This window comes from Saccopteryx leptura, chromosome 9 (genome assembly GCF_036850995.1).
Source record: "Saccopteryx leptura isolate mSacLep1 chromosome 9, mSacLep1_pri_phased_curated, whole genome shotgun sequence".
In the NCBI taxonomy this organism is placed as follows: domain Eukaryota; kingdom Metazoa; phylum Chordata; class Mammalia; order Chiroptera; family Emballonuridae; genus Saccopteryx; species Saccopteryx leptura.
The window spans coordinates 62829883-62850330 of record NC_089511.1 but is presented as its reverse complement, the minus strand read 5'-3'; the positions used below and the strand labels follow the sequence as shown (position 1 = coordinate 62850330).

The 20448-nt window shown below is 42.4% G+C and overlaps 1 protein-coding gene across 2 annotated transcripts in view; it reads right to left on the bottom strand.

Annotated features, from left to right (window-relative positions):
* Positions 1 to 407: 407 nt before the first annotated feature.
* ZNF365 (zinc finger protein 365) overlaps positions 408 to 20448 on the bottom strand; it is a 33485-nt gene continuing 13444 nt past the window's right edge. The window contains exons 3-6 of one of the 2 annotated variants that reach the window (XM_066349865.1): positions 10539 to 10719; positions 3762 to 3799; positions 2779 to 3044; positions 408 to 1724 (exon numbers count right to left, since the gene is read on the bottom strand). In XM_066349865.1, coding sequence (XP_066205962.1) covers positions 2783 to 3044; positions 3762 to 3799; positions 10539 to 10719 — 481 coding nt within the window. In that variant the 3' untranslated portion in view covers positions 408 to 1724; positions 2779 to 2782. Of the gene's footprint in view, positions 3045 to 3761; positions 3800 to 10538; positions 10720 to 20448 lie in introns of both variants that reach the window. The other variant, XM_066349864.1, reaches the window with a different exon arrangement.

The window sequence follows — 20448 nt, the reverse complement described above, 5'->3', positions numbered from 1 at the left end:
GTGATCATATGTACAATGAATAGCTTATTCATAAAATACCATTTTGCTCACTGTTGACAGACCAGCATACTTGGCACCCCAGAAACATTTCAACTAGACAAAATATAGCAACACATTGGTCAGGAAATATAGCTTTATTATTATATATTTCATAATCTAAAAACTTTAATTCTTGGAAAAGAAAATTCCAACTTCCAGACAACTGACCAACCCTTGCAAAATACTGGAAAACAGTGTCTAAGAAATCTGAATTTTGCAGTTAAGAATCTGTAACCTAGTTCGGGGTGGGGGGGGATGAAAAAACAGTTCAAATAACGATATTTCCCCCCCTTACAAATCAGATCTGTTCTTCAGTTTAACCTTGAACATGTTTTCCCACGAACCTAAGGTTGACTTCCATGTGGACAAAAAATATAGATATGTTTAAAAATAAGACCCAGCTGGGCCACAGCACACGGCTCTGCCATGGCATGTAAGTGGGGAATACCTCGGAGTGAGCCAGCTTCCACGTTTCGGAAGCAAACTTACGTATCTAAAGAGGCACAACATACATAATGCATTTCCTTGTGTGAGGGTCAAACTTTAGTTGAAACGTTAAAAACATTTTTAATATAATCTTAAAATCATTGTCTTGTGTAATGTGTATAGAGTAGATATGACATTATGGTGCTTTCTGAAAATTACTGGGTACCACTGTCAAAGAGAGCTGTTTTGTCCTCTAGGCATATTAAATGAAAACTGAAGATGTAGTTTACATTAAGTAAATTAGAAAAAAAGTCTGGTTATACCACCTTTAAAAACAAGTTGTGATTGCATACACGTTATGGGACAATTAGCATGCAAAACAACCAACAAGTCAGTTTTTTAGTATGAAAAGGCTAAAGTGCAGTTATGGTATAAACATCAATAATAAATAATTTTGGGGAGCATTAATTCTCCAAATAAACAATCATAGCATACAATTTTTACAATGTTAGCCAAAACAGTGCTATTCACAGCAGTGTTTCTTCCCACTTGCGAGTTGCCTATACACCACATGAATGACCCACCCCCATGAGCCAAAAGTCAAAGTGAGGATTTAAAAATCAACATTTTCACTATAACAGGTTAAAAATGTTTGTATAATCGATAAGTTACACTTTTCAATTTACTGTCATTTTAAATAATTGCGTTATTATCTATTGTTAATATACTGCTAATCTGATACTTATTGTAATAACAGTCATAATTCTACTAATGTTAAGCAGGTTACAGTTTTAATATTTAAAATGAGAGAATTCAATTTACATGGACTAACATATATAGTTTAAAAACCACCCACAACAAACACACACCTTTTCCATGAGTATTTAAAAATAAATTAATATACTTAACATATATACTTTGTATGTTTTGTGTATATATATATATGTATATATACATATATGTGTGTGCATATGTATATATCTGTGGACATAATTATTTCCAGAAGGAATGTCAGCACTTGTAAACTCTGCAGGAGATCTGATGATAATACTAAATTTAAAAAACATGAAAATTCATTCTTGAAGAAAATTCTAAAGCAGGAAATTCTAAAGCAGGAGATTCTTAACAGATGGGTCTTTGTGGAAACAAAGGCCATTTCAGGGCAGGGGAAGAGGACGGTGTCCGATTCTGGATCCCACATGTACCGTTTATTTCAGAAGCTACTTTAGAACGCAGGGTACAGCGAACACTTCAGAAACCTGGTTGAAAGGCAAGAATGTGTATTTTAGTCATGAAAGGGCACAACAGCCGCAGGAGGCGGACAAGGTAGGCCAGTGTGGAGAAAGCCACGCCTGCAGCTAACAGGGCGGCCTCTGACGCTGGCAGGGAAGGTCTTGGGAAAGGGCTGCCGTGTCTCCGGGATGGCTCCCAACGCATTACTTGTGCAATCGTTGGCATCCAACCATTCAGACCCTGAATTCCTGGCGGGTGCTGATCAAAAGGCGTTTGTGTCCTCTCCCAACCAAAGCGACAGAAACAGCTACTAAGATAGAGGCCGGCAGCACCGTCCTAGGGTGCAGAACACCCAACCAAAGATGCGAGCAGAGGTGCACGAAGCTGCGTCAACATGCAGCCGGGGAAACAAAAACCTGAAGCAGACAAACTGAAAAACAGTCTGTTCAAATGAAAACTGAAGTTTAACGGATGCGTGCCTATAGCAACCCAAACACGGAAATCTTGATTAACCAGAATACTCTGGGAAACAGGAATTCTTGTTTTGGAGGCTTTCAAACTGTTTGAGGGGAAGGTTAAAAAAAACAAACAAAACCATTTTTATTTTACTGCTATTAAGAGAATTTATATTCTCATTCCTTGTTTCATAATTTAGAGAGCACTGGGTATAGATGAATCTTTTTCCAATATCTGACACCTTGTGTGGCCCTGGGTCTGAGAATTAATCACCACTACAGAAAACACAAGATGCAGAAAGTACTCGAGACTGGGCTAATTATTTTAGAAGCTGGAGCTTCATTTTACTAAAAGTTGGGGAAAGATTGCTTTCTTTTTTAAAAATTCTTTCTGCAATTTGCCTCTTGCTTCTACAAGGGACTTGTAATAAAATCCTGCTTCACCAAGATTCCCGTTTGTTCAATTCAGGTTAATGCACATGCTTGTGTAGACAGGAAGTAAATGTGTTATACGCCCTTCGCTTTCCCATTGTGTCTGACTACAGGATGTGTCCCAAAGGACATTATCGTTGGGCCCTAAAACAACAGTTCCCAAAGCCCAGCAGAGACGGTCCAGGCCACCCACCCTTTTAGATGATGTTCACGAGCGCTGTCGGCTTTTTTTTGGTCATTTTGGGCCTGATGTTGCCTTTCCGACTAAGCCCCAGAGGCTCCCCTTTCTTCAGTGGCCGGCAGAGTTCCCTCGGGGTGTCGGTCTGGTCATGAAGGGACTTAGCAGGCTGCATGCTGGCTCTGTCATCCTTGGCTTTTTTCAGGTAGCTCCTTCCCTTTGGATGAAAATGGGTCTTGAGATCAGGGTGGTTACACACGGAATGTGGGTGCCCTCGGCTTCTACAGATGATCAAGGAAGGAGGAGGGAGATGAACAGAAAGAGTTCTTTAAAACCTTAAAAGAATAAAAACTACCCCAGGCACAATACCCCTGCATGCTAGAGCAGTGCTAATGCTGTCAGTACAACAAATATATACATTGGTCTTTTTCTTTCAAAACTTCCCGTGACCTTTATGAAGTGATCTCATAACTACATTCTCAGAGAGATACTACTAGTCCTATTTACCAGTGATAAAAACTGAGAAATAAAAATTTAAATGACTACCCTGGATAATGCAAACAATTAGTCTATGGAGAAGATGGGAGCAGAACCCATATACTTCACCAGTCTTTAAATGACTACAGTAGCGCTAAGACAAATATGTAGGGTAGCTATTATAAAGGGTATCGTTCATGGTACAATGTATATATGTAATATAGTATCCATATTACATTAATGGTACTATAGAGCTATTATGACTATACTATATCTCAATAAGAAAAAGTTATACTATATAACACTATATAAATATTCCTATAGTACTATCATACTGCCATATACTAACAGCTAGCAGAGCTAAAAGTCACATCCACAATTCAGAAAGTTAGGTACATAAGCAGCTAAATTTTTACATGAGACCCTCAAATGCATTTATACTATAGATGTCATATAAAATGCAAAAGGAAAACATTATGCAAACATTATCAAATGGCCCAAGTATAAAAACATATACATACAGGCATTTGGGTTTCCTGTTTGAAGAGATATCTGTAAGCTGAAGGAAAACAAATAAGAAAAAAACATCACTTAACTTGAAAATTAAATTTGGTTTTTAAAATCTCACTTATGTTTTCAAGAAATGATTCCCGTTAAGGAACCGGTAAGTCTTGCCAGCACTGCCCACGGCACCACCCATCACAGCGGTGAACAGGCACAGCTCACACTCAGTCCCTGCCTACTCAGGCATCCTCTGTGGCTCCTTGTTCTGGGATTTCCAAGAAGCCAATATCAGCAGACCTCACAAATTTCAACAAGTCTAAGAGCCCCCCAATAAAGCAATATTTGAAGAAATATGTTTTTAAAAGACTGGAATGATGCACCATTATTTCTTGACTGACGGAAACTGTATTTGCAGCAAATATACAACAGCTGTGGATGGTCAAAGTGTATCAACTAAGGGGAAAATTGGCATAAAATGTTTATTGCCTAAAATACATCATTTCTAAAATGAGAGCACACGAAGACCAACCAACTCCACATTGTCCCTGAGGCCATCTATCATTGAAATTATTTTGCACTCCCATTAAAATATCTTCATGCACTTTTGTGGCTGAGCTAGGAATGTCATTTTCAGAATAAATTGATAATTATCACCTTTTGATCCAGATATCACCAGCCATTTTATAGGCCAACCCAGTGTATTCCAAATCTTCTGTTCCCTGATCCCCTTCATGAAAAAAAGTGGCAGGCAGACTAACAAAAGATGAGAATGACAAAGAAAATGTGGACAAAGGGCCATCTTGGTATAGGGGCCCAGTGTGACCAAGACATGTGTCCCCGCTAGACCCAATAACCTGGGAGACAAAGCTCGGTATAAGAGGGTCATCTCCTCAGTTCTTCTGTCTGCATCTTGAACTTTAGTCAGGAGCAAACCAGAAAGAAGTTTTCTTAATTTCTGAGGTTTACGGCATTCTTGCCTTCTGCCTTTGACAATCAAAAGTCAGCATGCTGACCCCATTCACACTGGCTGGCTTCGGCATGAGGTTAGTAAATATAAACAGAAAAGGGCACCTTCCTTGCAGGAGGGGCATGAAACATACAAAAGAAGGTGGGCAGGTGGCTCAGCTGAACACCAGGCTGGCGGCTTCTGGAAACTCCAAAGGCATTAGCATGTCTCCCTTCTGCCCCTTCTGCCCCATGACCACCAGTAAAAGTTTCTTAGCTGGGCTCCTTAATAATGTATGTGTAATTTATAAGAAAAGGTTCAGAGTCTTTCTCTCTTTAAATCCCTCACTTCTTCTTCTTCTATTTTTTTTTTTTTGCATTATTACCAAGGCATAACAAAATATTTTCACTTTACTATATGCATGTATACATACACTTGAATGACTTGTTGCTTATATATGTATATACAATAGTCTCTGGAATTTTATGAGAGAGAAAGTGTGTATATGTGTATTTGTTCCTTGCTTTCCTCTTTGGGGATAAGGCCAACAGTGTTGTCAAATGTTCAAAGGGTCCCTGATTTCCAACATATTTTAGGAACTACACTTTGGCACCTATGGATGTCACTAATGGTCCCTGCTGGGCCCTCAGGAATAATTTACTATGTGTTACAGAAAAGTAAATGCATAAATAAATATGGGTAAAGGTAAACCATAAGCCTCACATAGCGGTATTGTGCATGTCTATACATCACACACTAGGTAAAATATTCACCATGTAACAAACACAGTTAACCCTCAAAATAACCCTACAAGGTAAGCCTTACAATCCCCATTTTACTGATATGAAAACAAAGGGAGAAAAGCTAAGTAACTGGTTCAAAGTCTCGATGCTTTACCAGTGTTAGGACTAGACTTCAAACCCAAGGTAATCCTCTCCAAGCCAGAGCAAGTCTTCCCTCTGTACAGCCTCCCTAAAAAGTTTGTGTTTGTACACATAAGTATAAGAGCAAGGAAGTATATAGATATAAAGTTAAGTGGAATCCATGGCTGGATCAGAATTTCTCCCGTGATCCTACAGATTATGCCGTTTGGGGTGGAGGTGGGACAGGTTACTATACATCAAGTTTCACATGCTCTCCTCGTGAACACAAGAGGCCACTATTCCTTCGGGCCCCCAGAGATTCAGGCAGATAGAAAGGCTCTTGCCACTTAGCTCATCCACCTACCTCCATTTCTCCTAGACGCTCTGTCTTCTCTTTGTAAAAAGAAAAGAGCGTATGAAGATGGGGACCAAGAGTGCCCTTGATTGAGGCTCCAGGTTAGAAAAACAAAAATACCCTTGCACTGAGAGTCAGTCTAACTATTTCTAAATCACAAACATGGTATCTCAGGTTGTTACAAGCTTGGGGAAATGGACCCCAGCACCCCCCTCCAACTTCCCCATTGTGTAAATAGTAGCACTGCATACTCAACTGTTCAGGTCAAAACCTTACATTCATTCTGTATTCTTCTTTCCCTCACCTGCTAAAATCTAATCATTCAGCAAAGCCAAGTGGTCTTATCAATTCTACTCACAGAACATACTCTATATATATCACTTCTCTTTACCTCCACTCTACCCAAACTGCCACCTCTTCTCCTCTGCCAGACCATACAGCCTTCCAACCCACCTCTCATTCTTGCACTCAGGTAGTCAGTTTCCCCCCAGAGCAGTCAGACGGATTCTGCTAAAATATAGATCACTTCTAGCTTAAAACTTTCCAGTGGCTTCCCTCTGGACTCTCGAATAGATGGCAACTCCTTATGTGACCTACAAGGCCTGGCATGGTCTGGATCCTTCCCCACTCTCTGACATCATCTCCTTCCATTCAAAAGTGCCAAGCTGGTTCCCTCTTAAAGCATTTGCAATTTTCATTCCTTTGCCTAGAACATTCCACTTCCAAATTTTCAGAGCTGGCCCCTTCTTGTTATTCAGGTCACGGTGCAAAGTTGCCTCCTCAGCAAAGCTTTTCCTCAGAGCGTTTCACTGAAGTGGACATCTCGAACATACCACCTTATTTTTTCCTTTATAGCAGTTATCACTATATATAATAATATCATCTTCGTTGCGTGCTTACTTGCTTATTGGGAGCCCCTCCTCACCAAGAGCAGGGACCTCATCTATGTCATTCACAGCAGTTTCCTCAGCTCTCAGGAAGCGCTGTGTCTCCAATAAATAAGTGTTAAATGAATTACTGCTAGTCCTAATTTAGCAACCTGCAGGAAATAAATGTAACGCTTAAAATACGATTATCCAAGCTGTTTCATGACCTTCAGGTGAGCAATGCTGCTAGCAATTTTTGCAGATGGAATGCTGGGTCACTTTGTGTCTAATTTGACAGCATTTTTCAGAGCATAAAGACAAAACATCTGAGTAAGCATGGTACACTTTTAGAAACCAGCCCGGTGAACAAGAACAAAGATGCCCAAGGGGATTAAGGGAAAGATACAGATGCCGAAACGTTATTTCAAAAAAGGCACAAACGGGAAGGGGGGAAGGAAATTTTTCTAGAATACAAAAAAATCTTGAAGCTAGAAGACACCTTAGAAAGAATTTATACACCAATCTAGACATTTCACTGCTGTGTGGACGTGGTGATGAGAAAATGAGGAAAGAGGAGAGGAAAGGAACTGATGGATAAAAGGGAGGTGAGGAGGACCGACACTTTTTGTAGTGTAGCCGTAGTGGGGATGGTGAGAGCCAAGCCAGGCTGCGCATGCTCCTAGGGGAAGGGGCTGACTGCGGGGGGAGGTCAGACGGGTACACTGGGGCAGGAGCTTTCCTCCGTGGGCGGGGCTGAGGCTCCAGAAGCCTGCGCTCAGTGCTCTGGGCCAGAGATTAATCAAGATATGCTCCCAAGCTTCTCCGGCTACAAGTATCCGAGTTCCTCTGTGTATCTAGGGCCACAGATACACTGGGAGGCCAGACTCAGCAGTTTCATTACATCAAAGACATGGCTTCTAATTTCATAGGTGAGTGTATATTACAGTATTATGATGAAATAGATTAAAAAGGAAGCATGGTCTCAGCATCTACATAGATTGTCTCAAAATGTGGTACATTATAGTCCACAGCAGAATTAGGGAATAATATGTGAAAACGGGAAACTACATCTGCTAAATCCTTTCACAAATCAAACACTTTGTTCTCCGTCTTTTCAGAGAGATGTACACTCCCTCCACTAGTCAGTTCACTTCCTGACAGCCTGATCACGCTTTACTCACAAATAGCTCTCACATCCAAATTCCCTGCTATAATCTTAACTTCACTTTATTGGAATTAATCAATTCTTCCCTAAGTAAATCAAGTCTGTTGAAGGCAGATGATGTCATTCACATTGGGAACACAGAGGGCATGAACATAAATACTTATTTAAATTTCCTATCATATTTGGTTATATGTATGCATGCAAGTGTACATACATGTGCATGTGTATATGTGTGTATCTATGTGCATGGGTGTACATATATATGTTGTATGTATATGCACATGTACATATAATGTTATATATACACATCTGACTGGAAAGCACAGATACTGTTAAAACATGATGAGAAATAATGACTGTCTTATAAAAGGTGTCACATTTTCAAGCTGGAAAAGTTGAGCACAGGAAGTGAGCACAGGAATATAAATGAGAGAGAGAACTAACGGTCTTCCCGTCTTCCTCTTCACCTTCCATTTGTTTTCCCCTCAAAGTCCTCTTGATTTAGAATAGTAGAATGTCATACATTTCTTAGCTCTGAGTTACTTATAAACCTGCAGAATGAAAATATAAATGCTGCATTTCAATTTTAGAATTCCTAACCACCAAGGTCAGGTGACGAGCAGAGAATTTAAGAGGCCAAAAGATCATAGAGAGCATCTAGTCTGTTTCCTTTTCTAGAAGAATGAGAAGCCCAGAAAGGCAGACTGTCTCGCCCTGTCAGAAGGAGGGTAAGGATGATCCAGAATGGAAGGCAGACCTTTCCGCCTCCCATGTGAGCCCTGGGACCGCATGACACAACCTGCTCCTGAAATAGTGCAAGATGCAAGGAGGCAAGGAAGGTGCAGGGTGTCCCTCCAGCCATGAGTCATGACGGACACTCTCACAGTTTCCCAAGCAGGCAACAGAGGAACCGAGGAGGGGAGTAAAGGTTCCCTTCCAAAGGAGCTACATGTGGCAGACCACAAACACCCACCTGGAAAAGAATAAATATGGCACATAGCTTTGAATACAGAAACCTCACAGATGCCACAAAGCCACTTCCTCCCAGTCTACTGTTTCTGACTGGAAAGTTCTGGATCTTACATTATTGTCCTGCTCTGATGCTAGTGCATATTGCAGTACACACTGGGTAGATTTCTTCACTCCTTACCTGCCTTCCTCTCTCCTTTCTTTCCTGTTGTCTCCTCCTTCCCATCTTACTTCTTTGACATATCTGCCCTTCATTTATTTCTTCTTTGATTACTTAGCCATGTTTCTTTTTCATCCTGGCTTCCAGAATGCTCAAACTAAACCTTTTTTTTTTTTTTATCAACCAATAGCAATTTTACTAAATGTTTGATTAGCATAAATGTTTCCTAGGTCCACAGATAAATATATATAGTCCATTTTGGGAGAAGTGAAGGGATCATTTTAAAATCTTTGAGAAGGAGGTAAATATAAATGAAATTTAATAGATAATGAAACTGTTATAAATAAACCACTCTGGGGTTTCAAAAAATCCTTTCTTTGGCTTTGTTGTTTATACCACCAAGGAAACTTGATAGACGGCAAAAATCACAACCCACCACCATCACCTCGAGCTTATGCGCACCTCCCCCCACCCTCCAAAGAGGCCAGGGACTCTTGATCAAGCTACTTTGAGAGTTTGCACCTTTATCCATATCCCAGGTTCTCATCTGGACCCTGGTGGTTTCTTAAGCCCCCTGAAACTATCTGTAAAATTGTGTGCAAAACTTTATACCATAATAGAGCTCTCACCTGTGAATTTCCCTGTCTCTTTGAAAATATACTTAAAGAATATTTAACATTTAGAGATTACTGAATACTGTTTTCCTTCCTACTAAGGAAAGATAAAAAGTATGCAGTTAACCCTTGCTTTGCTGGGAAGGGCCAGAGTTTTCATAGGATTCCCATGAAGAGCTCTAAAACACAATACTATCCTCTGATCGACTTGAGCACCAAGGCTGAGACAGATGATTTCTTTAGATCAGGGCTCGGAAACCTATGGCTCATGAGCCAGATGTGGCTCTTTTGATGGCTGCACCTGGCTCGCAGACAAATCTTTATTAAAAAAATTAATAACATTAAAAATATAAAACATTCTCATGTATTACAATCCATTCATTTCCTACCACTCATGTTCATGGTTGTGGGTGGCTGGAGCCAATCACAGCTGTCCTCTGGGACACCACCAAATTTTTATTGGATAATGCATAACGTACACGGGTCATTGTATGACTCTCACAGAATTACATTTTAAAATATGTGGCGTTCATGGCTCTCTCAGCCAAAAAGGTTCCCGACCCCTGCTTTAGATACTTCAAATTCTGTTATTCTGAATATATAAAAATATTTCTATCAATTCAGCTTGGCATGGAGTGGGAGGGTCAAGAATTGGAGACTGTGCATCCAGAGCTGAGCTTACTTCCGGGGGCCTTGGGTTCACTTGTGTCGCTTCCCCAGCAGGGGCACGGCCGGGGCAGTGTTCTCACACGTCTAGAGTTCCTGCTAGTCACGCCTCAGCTTCCTTTTCCTCTGCCCTTGACCCGATCTCACCAAACCCAAGGAACTCACACTTGGTTGGACCTGCATCACTTACCATGTGCTCGCTGATGTCTCGGCAGAGGCCGGCGGCCTGCTGGCGCTGATAGTATTCTAACTGCTTTTCCGCCAGTTCCACCCGTTGCAACAGATTCTCAATAAAGTCCTGGAGCCGAGCTTTCCCTTGAACTTCCTTCTCAGCTGCTGCTTCGAGGAAATGGTTGAATGTAACAACTTCTCTGAAAGGAAAAACGCCAGGAAACAAAATGGAGAAATGAGACAGGAGTTCATTCATTCACCACATATTTACTGAGGGTCTTCTCTGTCGGGTACTGCCCTGGGCTATACGGCCACGGCAATGACAAAGGAGATAAAATTCCATTTTAGTGATTACTGTTAGTGATTATAATTTTACTAGGAGACAGCCACTATAAAATATACAAAAAATACATATGCCAGGTGGTGATAAGTCCTAAGAAAGCTGAAACTGGGTGCAAGGGGACAGAGAGTGACAGAGGAAGGGAAGGGGTGAGGGATAGTTCAGAAAGAAAAATCAGGGAAGACCTTTTGGATGAGATAACACTTGAACGGAGTGAAGCAGGGAACAAGCCATGCAGAAACCTGGGAAGAGGTCAGTGGGAGCATGCAGATGGGTCAGAGGCACAGCAAGAAGGCAGAGTGAGGAAAAGGAGATCAGTGGGAGCAGGGAGCCAGGCAGGGCCCACAGGTCACCGTGATGATTCCTGATTCTATTATAAATAAGATGGGAAAGCAATGGACACTTTTGAGAAAAGTTCTGACTTATATTTTAATGGCTATCAAGGGAGAAAAGACTACAGGTAGGAAAGGTATGAAACAAGAGACGACGCTGAATGCTTAAGTGTATAAAATGTGTCACCTTATACAATAGTAGGTTTCTGAGCCAAGAATCAAACAGTCCAAGAAATGCTATCTTGGTAGATCCAAGTTCCATTGGGAAAGGTGTTTTAGTTGACATAGGAGAGGAAATGGGCAAGTGCCCTTCCCTAAAAGGTTGACCAAAATACCTCAAACAATACTCTTTTATCTATGCAATTCCTTGTGGATTCACAAATCCAGGGTGAAAAAGGTATTACTTCCTTACTATTTTATATTTTCTTTTTATTGCTCACATTTCTGGTAGCCATCCCTGGAACACACATATACACACACACTGGTGCTTGGCCTTTTTTTCAGGTCAAGTTCCAGGTAATCAACACTACCAATAGGGGTACAGCATCACAATTCTCATCTGATTTGTCTCACTTCATAAGAAATCATAAAGATCTTTTCAACCATCTCCCCTGCATGTTCCGCCACCCCAACAGGGGGATAATTAATTCCATTAATGTTACTACTTATTAGATAAAGTACTTTCTTTTGGATCTTCAATATCACTCTCAGCCTTCAAGGAGTAACTCCTCATTCTTCTAGCTATGCTCAGCATATGCAGATGCAAGATTCTAAACAATATTCTACCACCCCCACTCTGCAGCACCTTTCATTGTAGATAAATAATTCTTATTTTTAAAATCTAACCTCATGCAGTTGTTCTAGAGTCAATTAAACTCACTGTCTTCTCTGAATCTTTTCAACCTCCACTTGATCTTTATTTTCTACTGAACTCCATAATTTCTTAAAAGCAGAAACTTCGCCCTGGCCGGTTTGCTCAGTGGTAGAGCATCAGCCCGGCATGTGGATGTCCTGGGTTTGATCCCCATCGGGCACACAGAAGTGACCAACACAGAAGTGACCATCAGCTTCTCCATCTTTCCTCCTCCCTCTTCTCCCCCCCCCCCCACCGCCTGCAGCCACGGCTCTACTGGAGCGAGTTGGCCCTGGATGCTGAGGATGGCTCCATGGCCTCCATCTCAGGTGCTAGAAGAGCTCAGCTGCTGAGCAACAGAGCAACAGCCCCAGACGGGCAGAGCTTTGCCCCCTAGTGGGCTTGCAGGGTGGATCCTGGTGCATGCAGTAGTCTGTCTCTGCCTCCCCTCCTCTCACTGAATAAAAACAAACTAACAAAAATAAAAAAGGAGAAACTTCAGGGAAGGCCAACTCAGGAGTCACAGTTTCACAGAAAGTCTTTGCAAAAGAGCTGGTCCTGGCTTCCAGCTCCTTTCTGACTAGTCAGTAAGCTGCTTTTATACTTAGTGATTTTTCTCTCACAAATATATATATTATGTCACACTTGGCCATACTGAGAGTTCCTATAGAGTCAAACATATCTGTAAAACCTGGGGAATTATATTTATAAAAATAAAAGGAAACTGGTAGTCAAAAATAATTCACTCAAAGAAGTACTCATTGTACCAACCATCATTTTTCTATTTTCCTATCAAGGATCAAACATAAACCTCAATCCCATGATAATCCATTATCTTTTAGTAGACAAGAAATAATCACATAAGAAGAATAAGAATCCTTTTGGAAAGGAGTTTTCTTTAATCATCAAGTTTCAAGTTTATTTCCAGATGGTTCCGTACAAGCCCCGAATAGAAGACGTGCACCTTCCAAGCTGTTCAGGCCATGGACACAAACCAGTCTTCAAGCTCTACAGTCATTCAGCTTTGACCCGCCTCCTAGGTGCGTCACAAACCTTAATGAGCAGCAAAACAGTGGAGGGTCTGTCTGAGTGCTACATTCGGTCTTTTCATGGCTCCAAGTTACGGCTGAGATCCTTCGGAGAGAGCATCTTCACAGCTCAAATGCACCACTGAAAACAGAGCTCAGAAAATGGCTGCTACTTCCTCTTCCCAACATTAAGACTTTAATTCATTGGGCGTTAAGCCTCTTGCAGAGACTTTCTGGGGGATATTTCGGATAACTGAATCATGAAATAGTCTCCAAACTGTACATATAGGGAAAACAACCAAATCCCACAACCCTCTCCCCCACCAAAAACACAAAAAAACAGCCTTTGTATTTTTCAATTCATTTTGGTTTATAATATTTACTATATCTCGTTATAATGATATCTTATTATATTTCTCTATTATAATGGAAAATAGGAAAACTGACCTATCTGGAAGGTCTAAATGAGCAAGGGCTGAATCAGCCTTGTTCTTTGCTCTAAGCCCTTGAACACAATACATGACATATAATAAATAATCAATAAATACTTATAATTAATGTGTCAAAAGGACAAGGAAGAAACAACAAACCCGCTGACCCATTGCTCCCATCACCCAGAGGTAACTACTGTCCACATTTTTTCTAGTCTTTTTTTCCCCCTCTATGCATATTTACTATTCTTGGGTTCTCTGGTTGTCCTGTTTAAAATTTAAGACAGAAAGAGTTGACAGCTTAATCCCACAGGATTAACATCTCAAAATCAAGAAAACAAATCCAAATGCGATATAATTTATGATTGTGGCTGTATGTTTAAATCATGTAATGTCTTGCTACTGGTTCTATATAAAACTTTTACGAATTAACCTTAATGCTTTCTAGCTGTTTGTGGAGTGTTATGTCATGTTGGAGAAGAGAAACATCTTTTTCTAACTCTCCCCTCATCCAATTATCTTGCACCCTGAAGCTGAGAACTTAATACTCTTTGTATTTATCAACCAACCTGGCACCAATGCTAACCTAATTTTAGTTTATGTATGTTTCAAATCAACTAAAAAAAGAAAAGAGAGACAGTTAAAACAAGCCTCATGATTTAATTTTAAACTATTTATTTATTTATTTATTCATTTTAGAGAGGAGTGTGTGTGTGTGTGTGTGTATGTGTGTGTGAGAGAGAGAGAGAGAGAGAGAGAGAGAAAGAGAAAAGGGGGAGGAGCAGGAAGCATCAACTCCCAAATGTGCCTTTACCAGACAAGTGCAGGGTTTTGAACCAGTGACCTCAGCATTCCAGGTCAACGTTTTTATCCACTGCGCCACCACAGGTCAGGTCTCACGATTTAATTTTTTTTTCTGTATTTTTCCGAAGTTGGAAACCGGGAGGCAGTTAGACAGACTCCCGCATGTGCCCAACCGAGATCCACCTGGCATGACCACCAGGGGGCGATGCTCCGCCCATCTGGGGCTTTGCTCTGTTACAACCAGAGCCATTCTAGCGCCTGAGGCAGAGGCCATGGAGCCATCCTCAGCACCCGGGCCAACCTTGCTCCAATGGAGCCTTGGCTGCGGGAGGGGAAGAGAGAGACAGAGAGGAAGGAGATGGGGAGGGGTGGAAAAGCAGATGGGCGCTTCTCCTGTGTGTCCTGGCTGGGAATCGAACCTGAGACTCCCGCACGCCAGGCTGACGCTCTATCACTGAGCCAATTGGCCTGGGCCTCATGATTTAATTTTAAAAGAAAAGTTACACAAGACAAGGGCTAGAGAAATTCATCATACTGAGATTGTGTTTGGGTATCTGAATAAAATATTAAATAAAAACAGTAACAAACCCAGGGACTAATTGTGGAATAACAGCACGTGTCTACAACTTTAGATTCCCCTTTCACATCCTACTTCGTCTTAACAATATCCAGAAACATTTCTTATTTCCCCGAGGACTTTGGAAATTTCCTGAATGGAAAAGAAAGAATTTAACTACATTACATTTGTGACCTCTTTAATAATTATACTCCAAACAGTAACATATTCATTGTAATGCCAGCGGCGAGGTCAGGCAGGTTCACACTGGATTCGGGCAGATGGTAGAACAACGGTGGAGCCAGAAAGGATTAGGCCATTCTGTTTAATAGAGTCTCACAACGGCGGACCAGCACACAGGCAGGGGAAACCGCCTGTCAGGCACACAAACAGCAAAATGGCCCTTCACAGCGGCGGGCAGGCAACCCACCATCCACAATCCCCCATCTCTCTGGAGCGCAAGCACCTGTAGCCTTTTATAGGCTATGCACACGTGCCTCTGCCAGTTGCTTACGCACTAAGCAAGCAAGGTGCTTGCTTGCAGCTGGTACATGAGCGAGCAAGCCTAACACAGCTGCCCCACATTCATTCCGAGGATGCCAATGCAAAGGAGAACAAAGTACTCATTGATATAATTTCCGATTCTATTAACCTTTAAGAAACTACAAATTGTCACATTTTGGCATAGCATCAAAGCAGAATATTCACTATTCCCTGAAAACAGTATTAAAATACCTCTCCATTTTCCTACTCCATATCTGTGTGAGACTGTATTTGCTTCGGCTACCTCAAACAAAATAACAAATTTGCAACAGATTAAATGCAGAATAACTGACAAGGTCCAGCTGCCTTCTATTAGGCCAGGTATTAAAAATATTTGCAAAACTTAGAAACAATGCACTCTTTTCACTAAACTGCTTTGGGAAAATTTTTATTTTTCACAGAAACATTATTTATGTTAGCAAGAATGGATTTCTTATTACTAGTTGTAAATAAATTAAACAAATGTTGTGGAGCAGCTGTGTTAGGCTTGCTCACGGGTTCACCGGCTGCGAAAACTTTGATTAGTACATTAGCACGTGGCAGACGCACATGTGCATCGCCTGTGTAAGGCTGTGGGTGCTTCCCCTGGGCTGTGATTCTCCCAGATCGCTCTCCTGCAACCTTGCTCCCTTGCCCTTACTGCAAATAGCAGATTTCTTTTATTTACTAGCTCTCCCCCTTTTGTTATTTGCTCTCCTGTCCTTGCAAGCCTCCAATAAACAGGTATGGCCTGATGCTTTCTGGCTCCACAGTTCCTCTACCGTCTTACCTGAATCCAATGTGGACCTGCCTGGCCTCGGCCACGGGCATTACATCTGGTGTAGTGGGCAGGTTTCGGAGCAGATGAGTATGGAGCTGCCAACATCCTTAAAGAGTGAGGTAGAAAAATGATCACTATTCTCCAGTGTATGGTTCCCTGTGGCGTCCTTTTGGGGTCCTAGACTGGGTGTTTCTTACAGCCCTGTGAGAGGAAACAAAGAGCTCTGTGCAAGAGGCAGCCCAAGGTCGAAAGCTCCAGGGTGAGCTGTGGACCGAGAGGCAACAACAACATGAGCTGAAACGGTCACTGGAGAAAGAGCTGCAGATCCAAGAATTGCAAGTCAGACTGCAGGTTGAGAACCAGCAATGGTGTGAACTGGAGCCAGCACTGGAGCAAGAGGCCTACTGGGTTTGAGAGTTGCAGTGTGAGGTGCAGGCTGAACAGCAGCGGCGCCTGGAACTGGAGTGGTCTCTAGAGAAGGAATTGCAGGTTTGTGAGTTGCAGTTTGCCTTGGAAGCTGAACATTGGCAGCAACAGCTGTTGGAGAAACAACTGTGGGTTCAGAAGCTCGAGAGTCAGCTTCAGGCTGAGAGCCAGCAGCCGCAGGAGCCAAAGCAGATGCAGAAGACAGAGCTGCATTCCTGCCAGCAGAGTGACTCTAAGTTGGTGGGAGCAGGAGTTTCCAACTCCTCCTCTTCTGAGGAGGGAGACTCGGGCTGCAACTGCCATCCGCAGACTCAGAGCCTGGTGGGTGGTCATGAAGAAGGTAAAATCCTAGCAGCAAAGAGTCCCTCAGGGGCAGCCACAGCCTCTTCCACAGATAGTGGAGCGCTCTGTGGTCCATCCCTATACCCAGGCAGAGCTGATGGAGTTGGGGGTGCAATTCAGGCAGAAACCCATGAAGCCGTTGGCAGCCTAGCTACTGAGGTTGTGGTACATAGGGGTGGATGGCATCATGCTCTCCAGAACAGAGATGGAGGAACTGGCCACCATTACCACACACTCCTCCTTGAGGCAGCGTCTTCAGAACTGCCATGACACCCGGGAAACCATACCCTATTAGAATGGGTGATGGCTGTCATTCGTATGGTCTGGCAGAATGCTGGAGAATTGCCAGGGGCAGTGAGTTGGTGGCAGTGCTACAGTGAGTTAGTAAAGGTTCTTCGGGAACTAGATATAAAGAATACTGCTTTCAACCCTGGGTCTCGTGGACCAGACGAGGAAGTGTTTATGGCCAGGATGAGGGATCTTATCCTTAGCAGTGCCCCATCAACCCTCCTTGGGTCACTAGTGGCTATCCTGGACCCCTATGTGGGATAGCCTATCAATGCGGTTACACAGATGGCAGATTTGGGGGAGCCGGAGGTAGTACGGAATCACAAAGCTGTGAGAACTGCTGCCTGTGCTGCCCTCTGACTAGCAAGAGAAATGGGCCAGTGAAAGTTACCCGAACACAGATGTGGGTATATATAATTGTGGCTGGGCAGATAGGGAGAAATTGAATGGCAAGCCTAATAAGGTTCTTTTGGAGCTTTGCAGCACCTTAAACTGGGACAGAGATTGCACCCTCTGAGACAAATGGCCCCAGCAGCTACCAATAGAACGCGTGGTACACAGGCAACACGGTTACAAGATTATATGATAGAGACTGCTGAATGAGAGGAGGACCCCCAAGACCCGCTGTTACAGTTTGTATACAGGGAAGGCCAAGGGACCCATCTAACAGGGATGGGCGGGGACTGGAAGCTGCACGTGGAACTGACTATCCACTGGCCCCCTTCTAATGTACAACAGGTATTGGCCTTGGTGGATACAAGTGCAGAATGTTCCCTCCTCTATGGGAACCCAGAACTGTTTGCTGGGACACCAGTGGCCACTGACGGTTTTGGGAGCCAAACTGTTCAAGTTGAGCCAATAACTATTCCATTGGGGATAGGAAGACTGCCTCCTAAGCCATGTTAGGTATATGTATCTCCTATTCCTGAATATATACTGCTCACAAAAATTAGGGGATATTTCAAAATAAATATGAAGCAATAAAAAAAGCATTTGATATTTTTTTATTAAACAAGAACATCAGAAAAGCAAAAGACAAGTTAAAGAAAGTTGTTCAATTATGCAAATGAGATGCAAAACCAACTTTTATTTCATTGGTGAAAATGCACTATACAAAAGGCTGAAAGTACTGGAGCATCTGCACATTCCTGATCCCCTAATTTTTGTGAGCAGTGTATTTTGGGGGTAGACGTCTTACAAGGACTGTGGTTGGAACCTACAGCCACGGAGTTCCATCTGTGCATCGGGTCATGAAGGCAGTGTTGCAGGGCTATAAAAAACACCCAGCCCACAGCCCCCAAAAGAGCCTCAAGGAACTATATGCTGGAGAACAACGGCCACTCCTCTATCCCACCATTCAAGAGTGCCGTGGCCTCCATACTGATCTGCTCCGAATCCTGCCCACTATGCCAGATGTAATGCTGGTAGGTAAGGCCAGGCAGGCTCACACTGAATTCAGGCAGATGGTACAGCTGGAAAACGTTGGGCCATTGCCCGTTTATTGGAGGCTCGCAGAGACAGGAGAGCAAATAAACAAAGAAAAATCACTTTTGCAGTGGAGAGCAAGGGATCAGGAAAACTGCCCCTCACAGCGGCGGCGGAGGGAATCAGGGAACCGCACCTCGCAGTGGAGGGAAGCGATCTGGGAGAATCGTCACCGAGGGAAAGCCCCATAGCTTTCACAGAGACACATATGTGGCTCTCTGCCATGTACTCACGCACTAATCTTGCAAAGTGCTGCAGCCAGGAAACCAGCGAGCAAGCCGAACACAGCTGTTTCCCCAACACCAGGGACCAGTCAGCTGTTTCCATAAAGAGCCAGGGAGTCGACACCTCAGGCTCTGCAGGCTATATGATCTCTGTTACAACTACCCAATGCTGCCTACTCCAACTGATGACATGTAAATAAATGACATGCTGTGTAACAATAAAGCTTTATTTTACAACTATTTCACTTCATGGACACTGAAATTTGAATTTCCTATAATTTTCATATACCATGAGTTACTACTTTTGTTTAGATTTTTTGCATCCATTTAAACATGTAAAAAAAAACCATTCTTAGCTCTCCCCAGAAACACAAAACAGGCTGGATGTGGCCACTGGGGGTGTGCTGAGCCCTGAAGTAGGGAGAGAAGCAGACCTTAAAAGCAACAAATACTGAAATAAACACGTGATTACAGAACTGAGCTCAATGTAATTAAGAAAAATAATAATATGATGCTATCAGACAGAAAGGCAGAAAAACCATGGTTTTGTTTAAGGTTCTCAACCCTGTGATTCAGGATTCTATGTGAAAGCTAAAAGACCAGATAAGAAGATAAGTTAAAACCAGAAGGAAATTCAACCAAGGGGGTGGGTATAGACAGCTCTGGGGAAATTCACTAATTCTATGCTACTTCTAGCCCCATCTTTGACTTCTTCTTCTTTTTTGGTTTTTTTAAAAGGTTAAATACGATTATGGCTCTGACCAGTTGGCACAGCGGTTGAGCATCCGTCCAGGATGTGGATGTCCTAGGTCTGATTCCTGGTCAGGGCACACAGGAAAAGCGATCATCTGCTTCTCTACCCTTCCCTCTCACCCTTCTCTTTCTCACTCTCTTCTCCTCGCATAGCCATGGCTTGACTGGTTCACGTGCACTGCCCGGGGAGCTGAGGATGGATCCATGGAGCCTCCGCCTCAGGCACTAAAAATAAAAGTAGCTCTGTTGTGAGCATGGGCCCAGATGAAGAGAACTTCAGCCTAGAGAGGGGTTGTAGGGTGGATCCCGGTTGGGGCACATTGTGGGAGTTTGTCTATCTCCCCTCCTCTCACTTGGCAAAGAGGAAAAAAAAAAGGTTAAATACCATTAAAATAAAGGTTTTAAGATTCAGGGTGAAACATGCTTATTTAAAGCAATATTTGATACTACGGGAAAAAACACTAGTATAGTACAGTGGTACCTTGAGATAGGAGTTTAATTTGTTCTGTAACTGAGCTCATAAGTCAGTCAACTCACATATCAAACAAATTTCTCCTATTTAAAATAACTGAAATAGATTTAATCCATTCCAGCCCTGTGAAACATCCCCAAACCATCCTAAATTATGAAAAAAGATGTTTTTAATTAAGAAACACACATGTATACTTCACCAATGCATAACAAAATATATGAAATAAAAGAAAAAAGTGTTATTTAGTACTGTATTCTTACCTTGGAGACAGACAAGTGCAGCTAACGGAGGT